This window comes from Acanthisitta chloris, unplaced genomic scaffold, assembly GCF_000695815.1.
Source record: "Acanthisitta chloris isolate BGI_N310 unplaced genomic scaffold, ASM69581v1 scaffold23146, whole genome shotgun sequence".
Classification (NCBI taxonomy): Eukaryota; Metazoa; Chordata; class Aves; order Passeriformes; family Acanthisittidae; genus Acanthisitta; species Acanthisitta chloris.
This window is the reverse complement of record NW_008679109.1, coordinates 119,441-138,668: the sequence shown is the minus strand read 5'-3', so window position 1 is coordinate 138,668 and position 19,228 is coordinate 119,441. Positions and strand designations below refer to the sequence as shown.

Here is a 19,228-nt window from a genome sequence, read left to right as displayed (position 1 = left end):
ACTTGCAAACAGCAGGCTGTGAACATCTGAGGTTTGGGTTTGGAAGTTGTTTAATTTTGATGCCCTGTTCATGGTACTTGAGTAGGATGATTCTCTTGTGCAGGAAGTTAGCTGCAGTTGTGAAGTAACAAGTGGAGGGCTATAGCTGCTGGAAGACGAGGTGAATGTGTGTCTGCCTTTCTGTCCCCTAAAGCTATAGCTCTGCTGTGAACCCCTCTGCACCTGGGTCTGCAGCACCTCAGGCACGGGGACTGCCTTGGGAGGGCTCTCAGCAGTTGAATGTGCATAGTCTGTGCTGAAGTGGGGCCACACCAGATTCAAGAAGTAGTTTTTCTCTGTTTCAGGCTTTAAAAGAAACAACTGAAACAACCCAAAACCTAAGGAACTTGCCTCTTCTTGAAAGATTCAGCTTTTCTGCATCTTGCTTTGATGGCAATTGAACTTCTAAAGACGTTTAGTTGGAGCAACAAATTCAGTCTAACTAAATGCAGAAGTTGTCACTTCTGGGCTAGGGGAAATTGTTAACTGACTTACAGGATGATTAAATTACTACATTCAGTTTATGCAGGAAGCAAATATATGCACACACCCCTGTAGGCATATGTACATCTATGTCTTATATTTATGTATGTTGTGCTAAGATAAGTATTTTCACCCAGTTCATTTTTATTAGCAAGTTTTGCAGTCTCACAAATTTATCTTGATGAAATAGTTTTACTCTTATTGTTCTCCATGAGAACACAGAATTTGAATTTTAACTCAAAAATACTCCATTATAGCAAAATTGGAGAAGTAACATTTTAATCTTATGGTTCTGTGGTTCGTGATATTTCTTCTTGACTTTCTGAGATTATTTTAGATTTTCTGCCTGTGTATGAATATATATAATATATATAAAAGAATATGTTAAGTGAATTGGGAAGAAGTGGAAGTATGTCTTCTGGAAGCTGTTTTCTAAAGCCTAATAGTGTGGTAAATTGCAGTATCTGATTGCTTTTTCTAGTAGACACTAATAATGATGTTTGTCTTAATGCATTTTTTATTTATGAGCTATCATTCAAATGGAATCTTTGTTCCTCTGTTGTTGATCTGTAAGTACTGCTTAACTGTGATCTGCCCTCACAGATCCTGTCAGTGAGTAAACCTGAGTGGTGAATTTAGTGATGTTTTTTGAAATTTTCCAAGCTAGTATGAAACTGCTTGAAAACATCAAGTGAGTTAGCACTTGTTGTCTCTGTACTTACTCCCTGGCCTTTATTAAATAGACTGACAGTAGTAATAAGGAATGTGAAATTCCATGGTATCAGTGTCTGATAGAAGTCTTCATGTATGTTAGATAGCAACACAAACCCAAACTGCAGCAATAAAGACTTCTGCCTTTCTTGGTGTGCTGCAGAGACACTTACATGGAACTGAGCTGTACCAATACTCAAAATTTGAATTTTTAAGGTAGGGTCTAAAGGTAGATGTTTTTTTGCTGAAGTAAATAACTTCAGCAATTCTGGAGATAGGAGAGGCAATGAAGTTCTCTACTTTCTATACAGCCACTGAATAAGCACTTAGTATATGCAGTTTTGCTTTTTTTTTTAAAAACATTATAAGTTTGTTAATTGTTAAGTAAGAGGTAGTGACCGCTGTGGATAGATGGGTGTAAAAAAATAATTGGAATAATTGGAAGTTGCAGAAAAGCAATCTATTAGGACTACTTTGAGCTCATTGGAGATTTGGTTTAGAGATGTTAGCAAATAAAGATACCTCTAATAATGAAAGTAAAGTATATTCTTTTCTCAAAACCCATGCAATTTTGATTTTTAAGATGCAGTTTCATTAGCCCAAGCAAGAAAGATATCTGATGCAACCTTGGATAGATTAGTGGGTACCAGTGATTATTTTGTGGTTATTATTCTGGCAAGAAACTTTGGATGACCATGGGGTTCATCATTGTAGGGAGCTTCTGGTGTTGTTGATTTGGGAAGCTGAAGTTCTTTTTGAAGCTTTGGAATGAGATGGAATAATCAATTACAGCAAAACTTAGGTTGGTTGCTAAAGAATTCACAGTAAAGTACCGTTTTGTTCTAGATAATTTCTTGATGACATCAATATGGTGAAGCCAAAAGGTGATTAGCATGATTTTCCATTAGACTCTTCACAAGTTGAAAGGAAAGATGATGGAGTTCAGGTTGTATTTTTAGGCTCAAATCTGATTTTGCCACCTTGCATGGTTAATAGTCTGTATTTCCTTTTCTGCATTGCTGTTGGCTTTAAGGAAACCTCTCACATACCTGTCTTCCATTTCTGGACATGTTTTTCTAGCTTTTTTTTAGCTATCCTGAAAGTTATCCCTGAGTAAGGGCTGTGAAAGCAAGATCAACAGTAATGAAACTGCTTAATCCCCATCTACTACTTCTGCATTGTTGTTTTATGGATATTGTAGGAGATTTTGTGCAAAACACAATTGCACTTACAATTATTTTAGTTGTCGTAAATCCTTTGCAAACTCTTTTCCACAAATACAGCATTTCTTTTTTTGTCCAAGTTTTGTAAGAGCTTAGTGTAGGTCTTTGACCTGAGCTTATAAAATACTGTTATTCAAAGCCAGAAGGAGCTTGAGCACTGTGTTTTTGATACCACAGCTTTCATCTAGTGTGTTTTTTAAGAGTATGCCTGCCTCAGAGAGGCAAAATGTACTTTTATATGGCTATGTTTTTTTCCTTCTTTGCTTTGTTTTTGAATCAATGTCTGTATGTTTTACATGTAACCTGAAATTGCTTTTTATGGAAATATGTTTTAATGCTGAATGTGTCATATCACTAAACTTTTGATTTGATGCTTAAAATGAAAGAACAACATGCTTTTAATAGAGGGCATTTTTATCAAGGCTGTGTGTATGGTTCTGTGGAATCTTTGGTAGTGCATTTTTTCTATTTAAATTAATCCATAAAATTATAGGGAAGCCTATACATTACATAAATTTAGTTAGAGGAATGCCCTTGAGTTTGCAGGGTTTCAACATGCATAAGCTAAAAAAAAAGGTCTGCTGTGGTATAGGTGAAACTAGTTGGGCAGTTTCTTTGTTTGCTGGGTTTGGCCCTTTCCTCCCTGCTCAGTATGCTTTTCTAATCACCTGCCACTCTGGTTCTGTTGCCCCATTACTTTTTGCATCTTAAATGTGCTTCTTGCTGCTGCCCCTGAGCTTTTTATTTGAGTTCAGTGTTACTCTTATCGGCTTTGCCCATCATTTTTTTCCTTTTTCTGTTAAAAGGTCTTAGCTTTTCCACTTCTGTCTTGCAAGGTTTTTTGGTTCAACTCCTGTATCCCTGGTGTTTAAGTCTGGCTATTTGGATATGATTAGGATGGTATTAAGAAAAATAAAGATGGTCTTTCTAGTTTCTTTAGCATCAGAGAGATGACTGTAACAAGTCCTGCTGTGTTGCCATAGCACTGGCTGAAATATGCTCATTCATCTTGTGGGACTGTTGCATGTGTGGTGTACCAATGGGTTAGGAACTTAAAATCATTCATGTATGCTAAGCACAGATCAAGTTTATGGGGGAAAAATTAAATGCAACGACTAGCAAAGATTTATTGAGTAAATGCAAACTTTCCCCCCCAGATCTGTGACATGGCTAGATTTGGAAGGGTTACATGTGTGGAAATTGTGTTCTTGCTCTCAGTGACCCACTGCCAAATATCTGCTTTTTGGTGGAAAGCATGAAAGTACTAGTGCTTCCAAGTGGCTAGAAAAAAAGTACTTTCATTTAAAAACTGTTTTTGGAAATGGCTGAGCCATTTTTGCTGACTTTGGTATGTAATGCTATCCCTTCTGTCTGCAAGAGTATGGATGTGAGTAAGGACCCTCAGCAGCAGAAGGCAAAGTCATGAATTTATGCTGATTTGATTTAATTGCTTGAAACATGTGCACCATGACAATACTACCTAATCCCTAATTAGTTCCTGTTATTTGTAAATCTCAATTTCAGCCAGTTTAGTCAAAGTATTTAGAAACACCTGAGTGCTGAAATGTACATTTTGTGGGAGGATGTTATGTACACTGTTTTCTCTTTCATATTTCTTTGTGTTATGGTAATTGCTATAGTACTTCAGTGTTTTTTTTAGCAATATATGGAATGACATGACTTGGGCAGTGGCATACACATGTTCTCCATATGAGAGTGGTTGTGGCACGTTGCTTCTGTTGGGAATCTTATCATACCCATGAGAAACAGCAGCACAGTGCATATTGCTTTCTATTGAAAGTACTGTTTTAGAGAGTCAGATAAGATGGTCTTTGAATTTCTAAGAATATATATTTTGTCATTTGTATCAGTCTTTAGAAGGTTTTATTCGTCCTGTCCTCTGTATAAATGAAGCTGTTTTTTTCCTGGAGCGTTAACTATGGCTCCAATGAACATTCCTTCCTATAGCTGTTGTGAACCCAGCTGTGCACTTCTTTAAAGATTAGGTCTGGGATTGTCTTGTGTAATTCAGAACATCTTTGGAAAGCAGTGTTGTCAGCAGCAGCCCTACTGAGGAGCTGCCCCGCAAAATTGCCTTAGTTCAGCATGTAGGCAAGCTACAGGGCTTTGTCCCCACTGCTTTTGCATTGTCAAGAGCTGACAGAGTCTGGAGTAACCTAGTTCATCCTCTAGCCGAGTGGAAAGGGGTTTTCTCACAAACTTGAGGAATGTCATTAAAGACCCAGCTGGGACACAAGCATGACTTTAAATTACAGGTTAGATTGATCAGCTGTGAATATATACTTTGAACCAAATGAAACTGCAGTGTGACAACTAACTCCCCAAAGCGCCTGTTTGGGTTTTTTTCCTCCTCCTTGTTGACTAGTAGCTTTAGCTTGGTTTGCAAACTGAATTTGCCTCAACACCAGGCCATTTTGGTTGTCAGTGATCATGCTGAGCATACAGGTAGTATAGTGCTGTCATGTTGCTTTGGCCTGTAATGTCACATGGTCTGAGTCAGCCTCACAGCTGCTGGCAGATACTGAAAATCCTTAGGGGTAATTGATTTAGATTGACTTGTGGAGAAATCTGCTGATGCAGTTCCTTACCACCCTTAAAATGAGTTCTGGAGGTATCCTAAACTTCTGCTGCCTACCCTAGTGGAACAAAGTGTTTTATGGTTGACAGTGCAGAAAGGTGAGAAATGAAATTTGCCTCCTGCAGTTAATTACCCATCAGTGTCACTGAAGGAACTAGTTCAGTATCATACTCAGATTTATCCTGTCTAAAAGCTACTAACTGCTGCACAAGCTTGTAGTCAGTTTCCTTCCTCTTCATGAGCTTCCTCAGAAAATGGGACTCTTGTGTGATAGCATGGTGAGAGCTGATGAATACCAGGAAACCTCCTTCAGTGTGTTTTTGATAAAGAGAATTCATATCCATTTGATGTTTTAGCTGTTTTTAACAAAAGGTGTGTTTAACATCACACCTTTTGCTCATTGGAAACATCAGTCTATGGTGGATTTCCCCGGTAGTTATATGGATGCTTCTGATAAGCAAATTAGCCCTCACATGTGCCTCTTTGGGAGTGAGGAGGAGGATATAGCAGTGTTCACAAACCTCACTGCCTTGTGTTTTCTTAAGTTATCTACTGCTTAAGAATGATTAAGTGGCTCACTCCTTTGGATAGTTTCTTGGGATGGGAGGGAGGGGACTTGAAATGTTGCTGAAGATTGTTAGCTTTATTTTCAGTTGAATTGTAACACAAGATTTTTTAATTTGTTTTGTTATTGCTTGTTTTCCAGGACTAATAGTTCTTTGTAACCTATGTCCTTATTTTTCTTTATTATTAGTTCAAAAGTAATGAGAGCTGGTTACTGGGGAAAGGAAAGGAAGATGCAGGTTGGTAGGTAGGAAGTCAGCTGCATGACTGGCAGTCTGGGACTGAACAGATGCTTGTCCCATGCTGGAGTTTCCCAGTACAGCGAGATGAGAAGTTCCTCAATAGGTACCTGTTGGTGATAGTAACTTTCTTAATATGTTGGATAGTAAAGCTGTTGGTGTTTGGGTTTCTTACGGCTTGGATAAGCTCATGCGTAAGAACATTAAATGAGGTGCATGTTGTTAGAGGTATTAACTGCAAATTTCAAGTTTTGCCATATAAGTATGTTGCCTTTACTTTCAAGTTGGTAATCTGTCTAGTTCTGTGTGGTCGTGAAGTTTTTTGGGCAGTGACTTTTCTAAGTAGAGTTGAAACACTTATTCACCCTTACACATCTGAATAACTGTGATGAGTCTTCTTCAGTTACTGTTTGTAATTGTAGAATACTAAAGGTCTTGGGCATCAGCATACATTGTAAAGGCATGGATATGTGAAGTGGTACTGCTGACATTTTTTGGTTTTATATTGTCCAGTAAACAGAAGTGTTTTAGTTCAGTCTGCTTTGTAGCAGCACTTCAACATTCTGTAAAAGACATGGTTGTCTGCCCCACAGTTTACAGAATATTCTCAAATATGTGAGGTCTTATTAAATGGCATTTCATACTACCCTTGTGTTTTACCTATGTCTTGCAGGTGCTCTTTTGTTAAACTCGCTGAGAAGCACTGCTTACTCCCTTGACTTAACACGAAAACGTCTGTACAGCAGGTTTTGAGCCAGTTTAAAAGTTTTATAGAGGAAGGAGATTACCTTGTGTGCATGTCCACTGTAAGGTTCTAAGGTTTCCTTGTGTGCTGGTTTGAGCTGAAGTAGAGTTAGCTTTCTTCACAGAGGCTAGTATGGGGCTATGTTTGGGTTTTGTGCAGAACACAGAGTTGATAATGAAGCGATGTTTTTGTTGTTGCTGAGCAGAGCTCACACAGAGCCAAGGCCTTTGCTGTTTTCTGTACTGCCACACTGGCAAGGAAGTTGGGGATGCATGGGAGATTGGGAGGAGACACAACTGGGACAGGTGACCCAAACTGACCAAAGGGATATTCCATACCATATGACATCATGCTCAGTATATAAGGTGGGAGGAAGAAGAAGAAAGGGGGGACATCTGGAGTGATGGTGTTTGTCTTCCCAAGGAACCGTTACGCGTGATGGTCCCTGCTCTCCTGGAGATGGCTAAACACCTCCTGTCTTCGGGAAGCAGTGAATTAATTCCTTGTTTTGCTTTGCTTGTGTGTGCAGCTTTTGCTTCCTCTATTAAACTGTCTTTATCTCAGTCCATGAGTGTTTGTAGCTTTTACCCTTCTGATTCGCTCCCCCATCCCGTTGGTGGGGGAGTGTGTGAGCGGCTGCGTGGTTCTTGGCTGCTGGCTGGGGTTAAACCACGACACCTTGCAACTCCTGCCTATTTGGAGGGTTACAGGTAATTGCTACACCTGAGAGAATGTGCTACATTCTCTAGCACATTTCTGTGGAGTTGTTCCTGCCTTGCTTGCTTACAGGGCGATTATGGTGTTGTCCTGTGCACTTCCATGAGTGCTGACTGGACATGAGTGTTGAGTGTCTGCAGCTGCTATTCAGTTTGTGTTGAGGTGGCCACAAAAAAGAAAGTGTGCATTCTATCAGGGACATAGCTGTACCCACAGCATCTGCAATTGAAGTGTGCATGTCTGTGTCTTTCTGCTAGATTGTGGAAAAAGAAACCCTGAGGAGGGTATCCACTGTGGGGCTTTGAGTGGGTTTTTTCTTGTCTTTTGTGCATGTGTGGGAAGAGTGACAGAAGGCAGTGTACTGTTTAGGATGGTATAGTTCTAGCCATTTGGTTTTGACAGTTTTCTTGCTGTGACTTTACCTTGTGTTTTCTTGGACTTGGCAGCTAATCTAGGTACTGTTGTGTCCTTGAAGAGGGGCAGTCTGACAACAAAGTGTTCTAGCACCTTACCACTGCCAAACAGGGCAATCCCATTTTATGGCTTCCCTCCCTTGTTCTGTCACTTGCTCTGTCTTTGGACACATGTGGCTCTTACCTGAGTCAATTCACCATCACTGGTGGTGAGAAGCATAGCTGCTTCTTTTGGTGGCAGCAAGCTGTTAGATCAGATTAGCTCAGCTCTCTTGGGTAATTGCATCCTTAGAGGGTCTGGAAAGAGTTTTTAAATCAGCAGTGTCTCCTTGCCTGAATAGCACTGATTCTTTCCAAGACACTGGGTCTACATGAATAGGCTTAAACCACCTATAGAGAAAGATCTCTCTTTTTATTCCCCAAGGCATAGCACTGGTCTTTCTCTTTCTCCTCATCTTTGTTGATTGTATGGCATTCAATTTGGGAATGCAGACAAGGTGCAATTTGAGCATACAAAGAGTAAAGATCCTCTTTAAAAGGCTCCTTTTGAGTGTGCCTGTTGGTTCTATTCTCACTAATGTTCTGGGCCTTGAGATTTTACTACACAAAGGAGCAAATCCAGGATAAGTGCTTCCAGATTCTCAGTCTAGCCATCATTTACTGGAGTGCAAACAACATTACTCAATTGTCACTTGGAACAAGTCTACCTTCCAGTCTCTTCTGACAAATAAAAACTTTTTTCACATTAAAAAAAAACCCCTCTGATGGTTCTTGATGTACTTTTGCAAATAGCCAATGTGTCTTTTTTTTTCTTTTCATTTCTTTCTCTTGGTGTATGTGTTGTTAGATTTAGTGATACAAATAGGTCAAAAGCTTTTCAAATACTCAACAGGTGTTGTAATGCTAAGTGTTTCCTCAGCCCATCTCCAGGAAGGCACAGGACTTCTCACCACATTTGAAAAGTGTTCATCAGTGGCTGCACATTTAACCAGTAATGGTCCAGAGGTTATGCTGAGCCCATATGGGGAGCTCCAGAGGACACTCTGTGGTCTGTCATTAATTATTAAAAATTTTTTTTAAATCCAGTTTTGTAAATTATTGAGATAATTCTGTTTTTCTTAAAAACATGCTTGCTGAGGGAGAATCTTAAACCTTATTTCCAGGTTTCTTAAAGGCCATCAAAATGCATAGGGCAAAACAGAGTTCTACTTAGTGCTGCCCAAAATTTTGATGGGAGTACAGGATGTTTTTGTTGTCCTGTTAAGCAAATAAACTCCATATAATGTGTCTGGCTGTTTTTTCGTATTTGAAACCAATTGTTCCCTGAGTTATTAAAAAAATCAAAACACATCTAAGAGTGCCCCGAATCCCTTTTAAAAGAAAATGTTTTTAACGGAAGCAAAACAGGGGAAATAAGTGGTTAGAATGAGTCTTGATGCTGCATGTATCTAAGAAGCTGAAAGGTTGATTACAAATGATCCCTGAGTTAAATCTGTTGCAAAAACGAGTAAGCCAGACTTGGACATCATTTTACACTTGCTTGCTGGAGATCTTGTTGAATTTGTTCTTGGTTTCCATCCCCCTTTCCAGTTGAACTGTGGTACTTGTGTGTAGGTGGGTCTTCTAAACCACTGCTGTTCTGGAGGAAGGGTGTTATTTAGTTGTTGCATTTTATTTACATGGGCATAAACAATGTTTGTGTTGGTCATGAGTCAGTGGAGTCTGGTATAAGTCCTCTTTGGGTATTAGCATTTTTCAAATACATGTTAGCCTATTTGGACATGATTAGCCATGGATATGGACAAATGGTCTTCACATGAGCCTATTCAATTTGGGAACTAGAAGAACAAAAAAATTGATCTTTATTTCATTGTCCTTCCCCCAGGCAGGTATAATGACAAAATCTGACCAATACTTTCAAATCACTTTGAATTTTAAATCTAAAAGATTATGTCATGTTTTGGGACAAATAAATCATCTTGTTTTCTGTACTGTCTGCTCTTCTTAAACCAGTGTTCTCTTTTTCTGACTCTGTTTTTAATGTTATAAATTTAGCAACAGTCTAGTGTTAACTCTTCTGCTGTTCTGATGCCTGTGATGCCCCTTTTAAAGTAGTGGAGAAAATAGTCTTTCCAAAGCTAATTTGTTAAATAGTGTGTAAATTTTGATGAGATCTTTTACTTCTAAATATTTCAGTAGTATTAATTTCTTCTGCTGCATTGTGCAAAATGCACAGTGTCGAACTGACAAAGTTGTGCTATGCAAGGTGATCTGTGAAATGCATTAGCAGTACTCAGTATCAGTTTAAATATTAGGGTTGTGGGAAGCATATGTAACACCACATAAAAATTTTCAGTTGCTGCATGTCTTGGATTTGCTGATACTGTCAAGATTTTAGGATCTCTGTTTTTCTCGTTACTGTGTGTCAGAATTTCTGGTATGTCTGTGTCTAGAAAGAGGAAAATGGAGTAAAAGTTTACTTTTTCTGGGGAAAAACCTGTAGAGTTTCTCTGTGTTCTGTTTCTGCAATCTACTTTAGTGAATTCAAGACCTCTGTTATAATAAGGATGACCTTAACAGCTACTGCTTAAATTAAAATTTGGTATCTTAGATTGTGACTGTTTAAAATATTTTCTGTGGACGTATGCAGAGTGCAGAATTCTTGATCTTGTCTTTAAATTGTCTCAGCTATGAGGTGTCCTGGGAATTCTAGGGTTGACAGAGGTTTGAATACAACTTGTGGATTCTTCTGCTGCTGTAAAACATTGCTGAGGTTTTGTTAAGATGAAGAGCAGAAGCAATGTTCTTGTGTTTTAGGTATAAAAGCATGTATACCACATATCATGGCATTATTTACACTTCTTGGGACCAAAGCCCCTTAAGTCCTCATGTAAATCGGAGCTAAAGCAACAGACCTTGATCTCTTAAGTTCAGATGTGGTTTTGGTGTTCTTACCTGTCTTGATTTGATGCAGATTTTGCTTGTGGAAGGCATTAAATGTCAAAGTAGCAGTTTGGCTTTTGTTGGGTTTCATCTTGCCCAGCCTGCAAAGGATAATTAGGTGGTGATCTGGGCAGTGGTTGTTCTGCTACAGAAGAGAACTTGCATACAACTTACAGCATTTGCTGTCTGTATTAATATTAGTGATTGTAACCAGTCTACAGTTGATGCCATATGTCCTAATGATATCTTTTGTAGTAATTTTTTGGTATTAAAATAGGATAGCAGTGTAAGGGGGAAGATCCCTTATAGCTAGGCTTCTGTTTCTTTCTCCCTTCACTTCCCCCTACCCTCAGCTGGTTTGATTCACATGCTCCTTTTGGAGAAAAAGTAGTAATCTAACAGGAACATTAAAACCATTCAGAATTCTAATTACAGTTTTCTATTTAGTTTCACAGTTTTGACCATTTTTTCAGTGAACTGTCTGCATTTGAGACTCCCAGATCAGAGTCCTGCTTTCTTGGGTTGCCTGAGAAGATGAGAAGTGTGATGGGAATGTGCAGCAGCGTTTCTGTTCTCAGCATAAAGAAATGGTCACTTCCTGCTGCAAATATCAAGCAATAAAGACTTATTAGAAAAGAAGCTTGGGGAGGCAAATTCCATCACTCCTTCTTCTGGATATCTTGGTGGTAAAGGGCAAGTAGTGTAGTTTGCAAGTGAAATGGGAAGAAGTTTAATTGAGGAATGTGATTGTGGCTGTCTCAGCTCTGTCCTGCTGCTTCGTCTAGCAGAGGCTGGAGCTTTAGGTGCATTTACCATCTCTGCTGTGACTACAGGAGTCTGAAATGCAGGAGATTCGGTCCTTGGTTTAGATACCTTTCTCTCAAGTGTGTTTCATTCTGCATGTAGTAGCTAAGCCTCTGAAGAACATAAACTTGTGCTTTCTTACACGAGATCCAATTCTTTCAGCCTTTGTGCTGTGGATCACAAGGATACACTCTATCCATGTTACCTCCTTCACGGGGCAGGTAAAAGGTGCATCCTCCCCACTCATGATACTCTGTTGAACCTGTGCTTGTGACCTGTCCCTTGTTTGATATAAATTTCCCTGCATTTGTTTTCTGAGTGCAAGTTAAGTGAATTGTTTGCTTCTTGCTTTTGGTATACAAATGTAAGCTGCTTTCATTTTTCTCACTTGCCACTACTACAGTGATGCTAAGGTGTAAACAACTAACTCTTCTGGCATTTTCATATTTACTTTTGTGGCTTCAACCATGTGTGGAGGGCAGTTTGCAGGTGTTAGTTACTGCAGCGTTGCATGGGGTGGTTTGTGTAGAAACATAGCAATACATTTGATTTTAAAAAATAAAAGCACAAGTGGTGATCTTAAAACACTGCAAAGACTTTGCATTTGATGAAGAAAAGCAAGATGCTTTTGTTGACAAAACCAAAATGCTTCCAACTTCGAAAGCAGTTTTGAAGTTGGAAGTATCAGTTGCTAGACAGCAGTAATGATACTCATAAATTGCAAATGGATTGTAAATGATCTCTTTTTAATCTCATGTGTTTCTACTCTACAAAGGTATAATGAAATGGAGAGAACTTATTAAATCATTTGTTTTCAACTTGAAATCTAAAGGAACTGTGTAAACTGTTTCTGTTTTCCAGACTAAAGTGTGTAAGAAGATGAAGAACAGAAAACAATGTATTCAAGATACTGAGGGTCAGAAGCATGAAGGCATGGAAGGTAAAGTATGAAAATGTTGAAGTATATTCGGGTTCAAGTTGTGAAAGTCAGATTTTGCATTTACTCTATCAATTAGTATGCTGCTTGTTTTGGAAGAAGTTGTGTCCACATAACCACTATTTCATAATATTTTTCATTGGCCTGTGGGGTCCCCAAATCATTTCCTGTCTCTTCTCTTTTTTTTACTTATTGACTTCTAGCAAAACAAAAATGGTGGTAACAACTGTTATTCAGAGAAACTAATTAATTTAGAGTTACATTCTTTGATGAAGAGTTTATGCATTTTTTGCATTCTGAAAACCGTTTCTAACTTTAATAAAATCAGGAGTATTTTTTATTTAATGTGCATGATTAGGTAAATATTTGAGGATATTCAGATGAAAATAGTTCTAAGACCGGAAAAGTAAAATAAAGGTAGACCATGTGTGTATAAGTTAATGAATATAGAATCAACTGGTCTAATTTTTTTTCATGGAGAGAGAGTGCAAACACACAAGGAGAAAGAACTCAGAATAATGTCTAAATGACTACATGGCCAATAGCAAGCACTGTGATGCTTACTTGATTGAAATAGCACTGGAGCTAACTTTCCTGTGTTTTAATGGCAAATATTGGTACAGTAGTATATGAAATATATTGTAATTTTTGCCTGAAATATGTTATTTTAACTGCACCTCTGGCCAGCTCCTTGACTGCATTAGACCCAAAAATTTGAGTACCTTGCTTGTTTGTAATCACAGAAAAATGATATCGTCTTGCTGCTTTATTACTCAAATATAGAAGGACCCTGTTTCAGAATTGTAAGTGTCAGTATTGTTAACATCAGGTGAAGAAAATGAAGAAAGCTGTTCCTGTTCTACATCACTGTATGACAGCGACATGTGCCCCATCTGTCTGAACTGCCTACTGGAACAAGAGATTGGTTTTCCTGAGAACTGTGGCCATACCTTCTGCATGACTTGTATTCTTAAATGGGCTGAGGTAAGACTGAGCACCAAGGTGTGTGTTTATTTTTCAGTTAAACCTATTGCATCTAATACCTACAGATTTTTTTAAAGAAAGTTATGGATTCTGACTTTGCACAGAAGTGTTGCAATTAGTAATTTATAAATAGATCTTAGAAAACTTTTTCCTTAGTGCAATAAAGTACTTTGTGTTTTCTCTCACTGGACAATCTGGTTTACTAATGGTTACTAGAGATTAGATACAAATTGGTGTTGTCTGTTTGGAAGATCAGATAGTATTATGTACATGCTGTAATATTGCAGTGTCATTAGCTTAATCATATTTTGTCATTGTGTCAGCTTGTAGGGCTGGGACTAATGTGTTCATGTTAGTCTACAAAATTAGTCTGATAAAACCTCAGTTTTCTAACTATAAGGAGAATTCAGCTAAAAGGTTTAGTCTGTTCTGAATAATAAAATAATAATTTTCATTATGGGTGTTGTTTATTCTGTGTCAGGAACTGTGGGTAGTTCTAGAACCTTAAAGAAAAATGACTTGTTGAACAAATCATTGATGATCTTGTTCTATTTAGTCCCTTTTTCCTCACATATGTCATGCAATCATTGCATTAACTCTGGTGCCTTTACCTTTCCTGTAACCTTTTCTATGGTCAGTATAAAACATCAAATTAATATTGCTTTGTACTGGGATGGGAGGGGATTGCTGCTTTTTGTCCTGCTTCGGTGCATTTGAATTGGTTGCTCATTTTGGTGGAGTCCACAGCTTGGTTTCTTCTGCTGTATCTTTTTTTGGAATTAAATGATGATTTGGGTTGCAGTATATCCTTTAGAAGGTTGGTATCACTTATATGTATGTATATGTGTAATAGACTTATTGATGGGGGTGGTTTTTTATTTGCTGTATTTATAACCTGAATTTTTATTGTTACTGAAGGCAAACAGTAACATAAATGTTTTTCAGAAGAATTTATATGAACTTCAGAGTATTAAAAAAAGAATAAAACTTGCATTAGATTTCCAAACTAGATAATAAACTATGTTTCCTGTTGCCAGATTTTCTGTTGAATGATTCATTACAGTCATTTGTAAGGGAACAGGAAATTCTCATCCACAATTTCACCCTGGCTTCCTTAGCTGGTTGCTCTAATGGCAGCTGGAAGAGACTAAATAGTGATGTGCACAGGGAAGCAGTGGGTGGATGGATGGCTTGCTGCTGGATTTGAGCTGGTTCACATTTCTCTAACATAAAGCTTTTAAGTCCAATGAGGAAGGGAAATTTTCTTGCTTTAAAGAGGCAGATGAACGATATGACAGTTCTCTTGTCACATTGATTTTATATTTTGTGACCCAAAGTTCTATCCAAATAGAATAAAAGCAACTTCTCGTAAGAGTTGGCAGGTAAAGTAGATGTGATGCTGTAAAAATGGTGTGTGGGTGTTTCTGAAGCTATGCAAGGCTAGTGCTGCTTTTCATTAGTGACATCTGATAGGTAAAACCAGCCAGGCTTCCTTTTCTTAGGTTATTTGACAGTCAGACCTGTGGAGTTCATGGAACTCCATTGCCTAATCTAGTAGTTTTAATTAATAAAAGTAAAGGGGCAAAAGAAGTGTTGAAAACTGGCTGACAGATGTTCAGAGGCTTCAGCTGTGAGAAGCAGATGAAATTTTATAGATTGGAATGGTAGAAACATAAGCACATGGCCATTTGAAACATGCTGAAGCCATGTGATTTTTGTTTGCTATTAATATGTATTAACTGAATGTCTTTTGTTCCTTTTTTGAGAGGTATTACATAAGGTTTAGCTTCCTTTGCTGGTTTTTGGTTGATCATAACTAAATATTTGACAAGCAGTCTAATTTAAGTCACTGAATAATGAAGATACAAAAATTATCTGCTGTTTGAAAAATATGCTACCAGATTCTGGTTAAAGATTAAGTATTTTTATTGAGTGTAAATAAATCAGTTTTAGAAATGCTATTTTCCTAAGTGCTGGAGAATAACAAAATTGAGAACAAGATCATTGAATGAGATCTTTATAACGCTCATGTTTGCATTATTTGATGTGCTCTTTTGTGTATCTGCAGTTGTGCTCTATAACAAAGGCTTTGCCAGCAGTCAGTGTTCAAGTTGGATATTTTCTCTATTTTAATGTGTTGCATCTGGACTTCAAAATATAACAGGAGAAACTACTTCTTTAAACCATTGTTTTCAAATGATACATAATTGTTCTTCTGAAAGTTTATGGCTTTTGTATATAACTGTGTAGATTCTAATCAAAACCGGGGTAGTTTAGACAGAAGGTAAGAGTTTGTTTACTGTTCTGCTCCTGCTTCATTCTGCAGATTTTCAACATTGCAACTGCAGTTAAGTGTCCTGTTCCAGCAGGGCTTCTGTCTGCAAGCAGCAGCCAGAACACTTTGAAGATCTCGATTTTTAAGGGGGGAGAGGGAGAGTATATAGATACATGTGCACTTAAAAGCAATATATAAAACTTAATTTTAGTTCATAGAGGGCTAAAGAGGGCTAGGAAATTTACCACAGGACAGGTCTAATATATTAGATCCTGATGGCTAAATCTGAGCATTTAGTTTCAGAATTAAACAGCATTACATTTGAGTCAGTGGTGTATTTTCTTTCCCTTTGAGGAAACATGTCTAACTCGTAAAAGAAAAGTGAGGGGCAGACCAAGAAATCCCCTCTAAGAAGCTAGTCTTCAGGTTAACTTTTATTTAACATGTCCCTGGAACTGTCCTGCTCTCTTTGGCTATGTATACTGTAGTTAATTGTGGTATCTGAGAACATTGCAATGCACTAATTCAGTTGCCTATACTATGAGACTCTCCTGTACTATTAGACTGTCATCGTGTGTGCCTTTGGCCACACTAAGCAGTGCTCTCCCAAGCATTGCTGAGCAGCTCTGGGCAGGCAGGATATAGGAAGGAATCAGGTTATGTGGCAACTGCACTACAGAGCACTGTGGGCAGGATTGAGGTTACATTAGTGAACCAGATATACATTGTGTTCAAAGAAACACAACCTAAAAAAACCCAAAATGGAAAAAACCTCCTTGTTCAAGTGTATCCAACGTGATGTGTACGTAGACAGTGCGTCTGAGAACTGCTCTACAGAAAGACTGGATTAATCAAATTCTTTCAGAAAATGTAGGCTTTAAAAGATACCTTTTTGCAAATTGCATGTTTGCTTTGTGGTATACAGTTGGTCTTGGCATATTTGCCTGCTTCAGCAAGGCAGTTGGACAAGGTGACCTCCAGAGGTCCCTTCCAACATCAACCATTTTGGGATTTGTCAAGTACATTCATGTACCAACTTATGAACGTTAATGCTGTTGAAGTGCAGTGCCAAAGTCTGTGTGTTTCTGAGTTTGACTTCACTTCTTCCAATAGTATCAACATGTCAATACAATGACATGTAACTTGTCAACACTTTTTGGTAGTTTTGAATTGGAATTTAAGAGCTAGTCAACTGTGCCATGTAAGCAGAGAGAAGAGAGCTGTTTAGACTTGTAACTAGGTAGTCTGCTGATTAGGTGTTAAGACAATAATCTCTGTTCTTACGCACTCTCTTTGCTACCCATGAATCATATTTCAAAAAAAACCCTCTCTTGTCAGAAATAGTGCTTTCCTAAAGCATAACTGCAGAACCTTTAAATGTGCTTGCTCTGTAAAAGTAAACTGGAGGAAAAAGTAACCATGAATTTGTACGTGCTTCTAGAAAACAATGCATTTCCTGATGTCTTCCTCCTTCCACCAAAATGTGGGGAGGTGTTTCTCACTGTGTTAGGTGTTATGGTCTTCCTTTTCACTGAAGTTGGAGGTGGAATTCTGAACTTTTTAGTGTACTGTTACAAGGTGGAGCAAAGTTTACAAACATTCCTTTTACAATCTAAACTTCACCTTTAAGCCTGAATGTAGTTAGGAGAATCTGGTATTGTCTGTGTTGTTTAACAGGTTATCTAATAAAGAAGCAGTAAAGAGTGCAGGGTCATGTTTCTTTTTGGATCAGCTTTTCAACACAGTGGTTGAAGAAGAGACTTTATTATGGGCCACTAGAAGGAAAAAAAAAAGGGGGAGAGATTTACTGCAGCAACTTGAATTTTGTACTTTTATCTTGTTACTACTTGTTATGAAACCTTGTAACATGGAACTTGATGAGATGGGGATATCTGCCAAAGTTATTTTATCAGCCAAGTATGTTTTAGGGCTCGTTTGCACCTATTTGTACGGCTTCCTGAACATTCCCAGCCAGAATATAGTAACTGCTTCAGCATTTTGCCTACCTCACATTGTTCTGAGGCTGTTTGAAGTGATGCAGTGATGAAGGGACAGTTACTCCTTAGGTTCAGAGATCACAGTTTCGTGGTGCTGTAACAGTTACAGGAATATTGCAACTTAAGTTATACCTGTGGAGCTAAAACAAGATTTTTCTAGAGAATCATGAAAATCAGAGTACTGTGAAGTTATTTTTCGAAAACTTCAGAACAAACACACACATGCACGTGGATAGCTTTTCAGGCTTGCAGATTTTTGTTTATGAAACAAATTCTCCAGGTATCACAGAATAGGTGAAAGGATGAATCACTGCGTCCTTACCAGTTTTAACATGAGACCTATGAGTAGTTTCTTGTGGAGAGTAAAACAAAAGACTTTTTGAAGTGTGCTGAGCCACTAGTCTGTGTTTTTCCAAGAAAAGATCTGTTGGGAAGGAAAAGCAAAGCAAGTCACAAATGCCAGCTGTGAGGTTCTAATGATTTTGATGATTACATTAAATGCTACATGTTCTGATTTTTAAAGCTATGTTAAAGAAAGATAATATATGAAGCTGTGGTTCTTCCAAGGTTGTGACACATTCCACATCCCTCCTCCTTGTGCACAGTGAAAGTGATAGCTGCTCCTTGGACTTGTTCCATCTTAAGGGCTTTTTTCTAGTTTTAAATAATTTTTCCCAAAAAGGACAGTGTACATTCACTATTACTTAATGATCTACCTGAGCAGAAGCCTCAGAAGAGAGGAATTGGTAATTTGCCTTTGATGAAAGAAGTCTCTATACCTTCGTTACTGAACCGTGTTCTCAAAAAAGATGAGTAAAAGGCCACCACTCCTAATTGCTGCAAATGTAGTCAACTTTTTTACCTTTATTGCTTTCCATAGCAGCACAAATCCTGTCTTGCTGTTGGGAAGAAGAGGGACAGGGGAAGCTTGGGGTTTTTTCTTCCATTTTAAAAGTTTGTTTTTATTTGTTAGGAGGCACATGAGAGCTGATGCATTTTAGACAGAAGTAACTTCCTGTTTTCCTCAGGGTTACCCAACAGTTGTACTGTGCTGGGGAACCTGAGGGGCACATGGGACTGTCCTGAGTTTACTAGAATTTCTCTTGGACAATGTTGCAAACTTAGAGCTAGTGCTAAGGCTATAAAAAGTAACTGAGTAGAAGTGGAAATAGCATCTACTGTTTCTGAGCATATCTGAATCTGACTGTAGCTTTTGACACTTCCAGAAAGTTTTCCTCACTTTCTACTGCTGTGCATAACATTTGTCAGAAGAACAGAACATTTAACACTTTCCTTGTGGAGCAAAACCACTTGTTATTTAGATTGCTGCTAGTAACACCTAGTATTGCATGATACTTCATTGCAATGAAGAAATCTAATTTACTGTAACTTGAACGTGGGAACAGAATTTTATATTCATGTGTAAATTTAATGTAGGAAGAGATTGCATTCTTGGATGAACTTTTCAGTTAAGGTAAATCCTGAAATGAGAATGAAAATGGCTAAGAAAATTAGCTTCCTCCTACCTATGTTTTACAGTCTGGTATATCTAAGA

The 19,228-nt window shown here is 38.1% G+C and overlaps 1 protein-coding gene across 1 annotated transcript in view; it reads left to right on the top strand.

The window, feature by feature from the left end:
- Nucleotides 1-12,359: 12,359 nt before the first annotated feature.
- SCAF11 (SR-related CTD-associated factor 11) overlaps nucleotides 12,360-19,228 on the top strand; it is a 26,842-nt gene continuing 19,973 nt past the window's right edge. Inside the window, exons 1-2 of the mRNA XM_009077181.1 lie at nucleotides 12,360-12,420; nucleotides 13,247-13,401. Coding sequence (XP_009075429.1) covers nucleotides 12,360-12,420; nucleotides 13,247-13,401 — 216 coding nt within the window. The remainder of the gene's footprint in view (nucleotides 12,421-13,246; nucleotides 13,402-19,228) is intronic.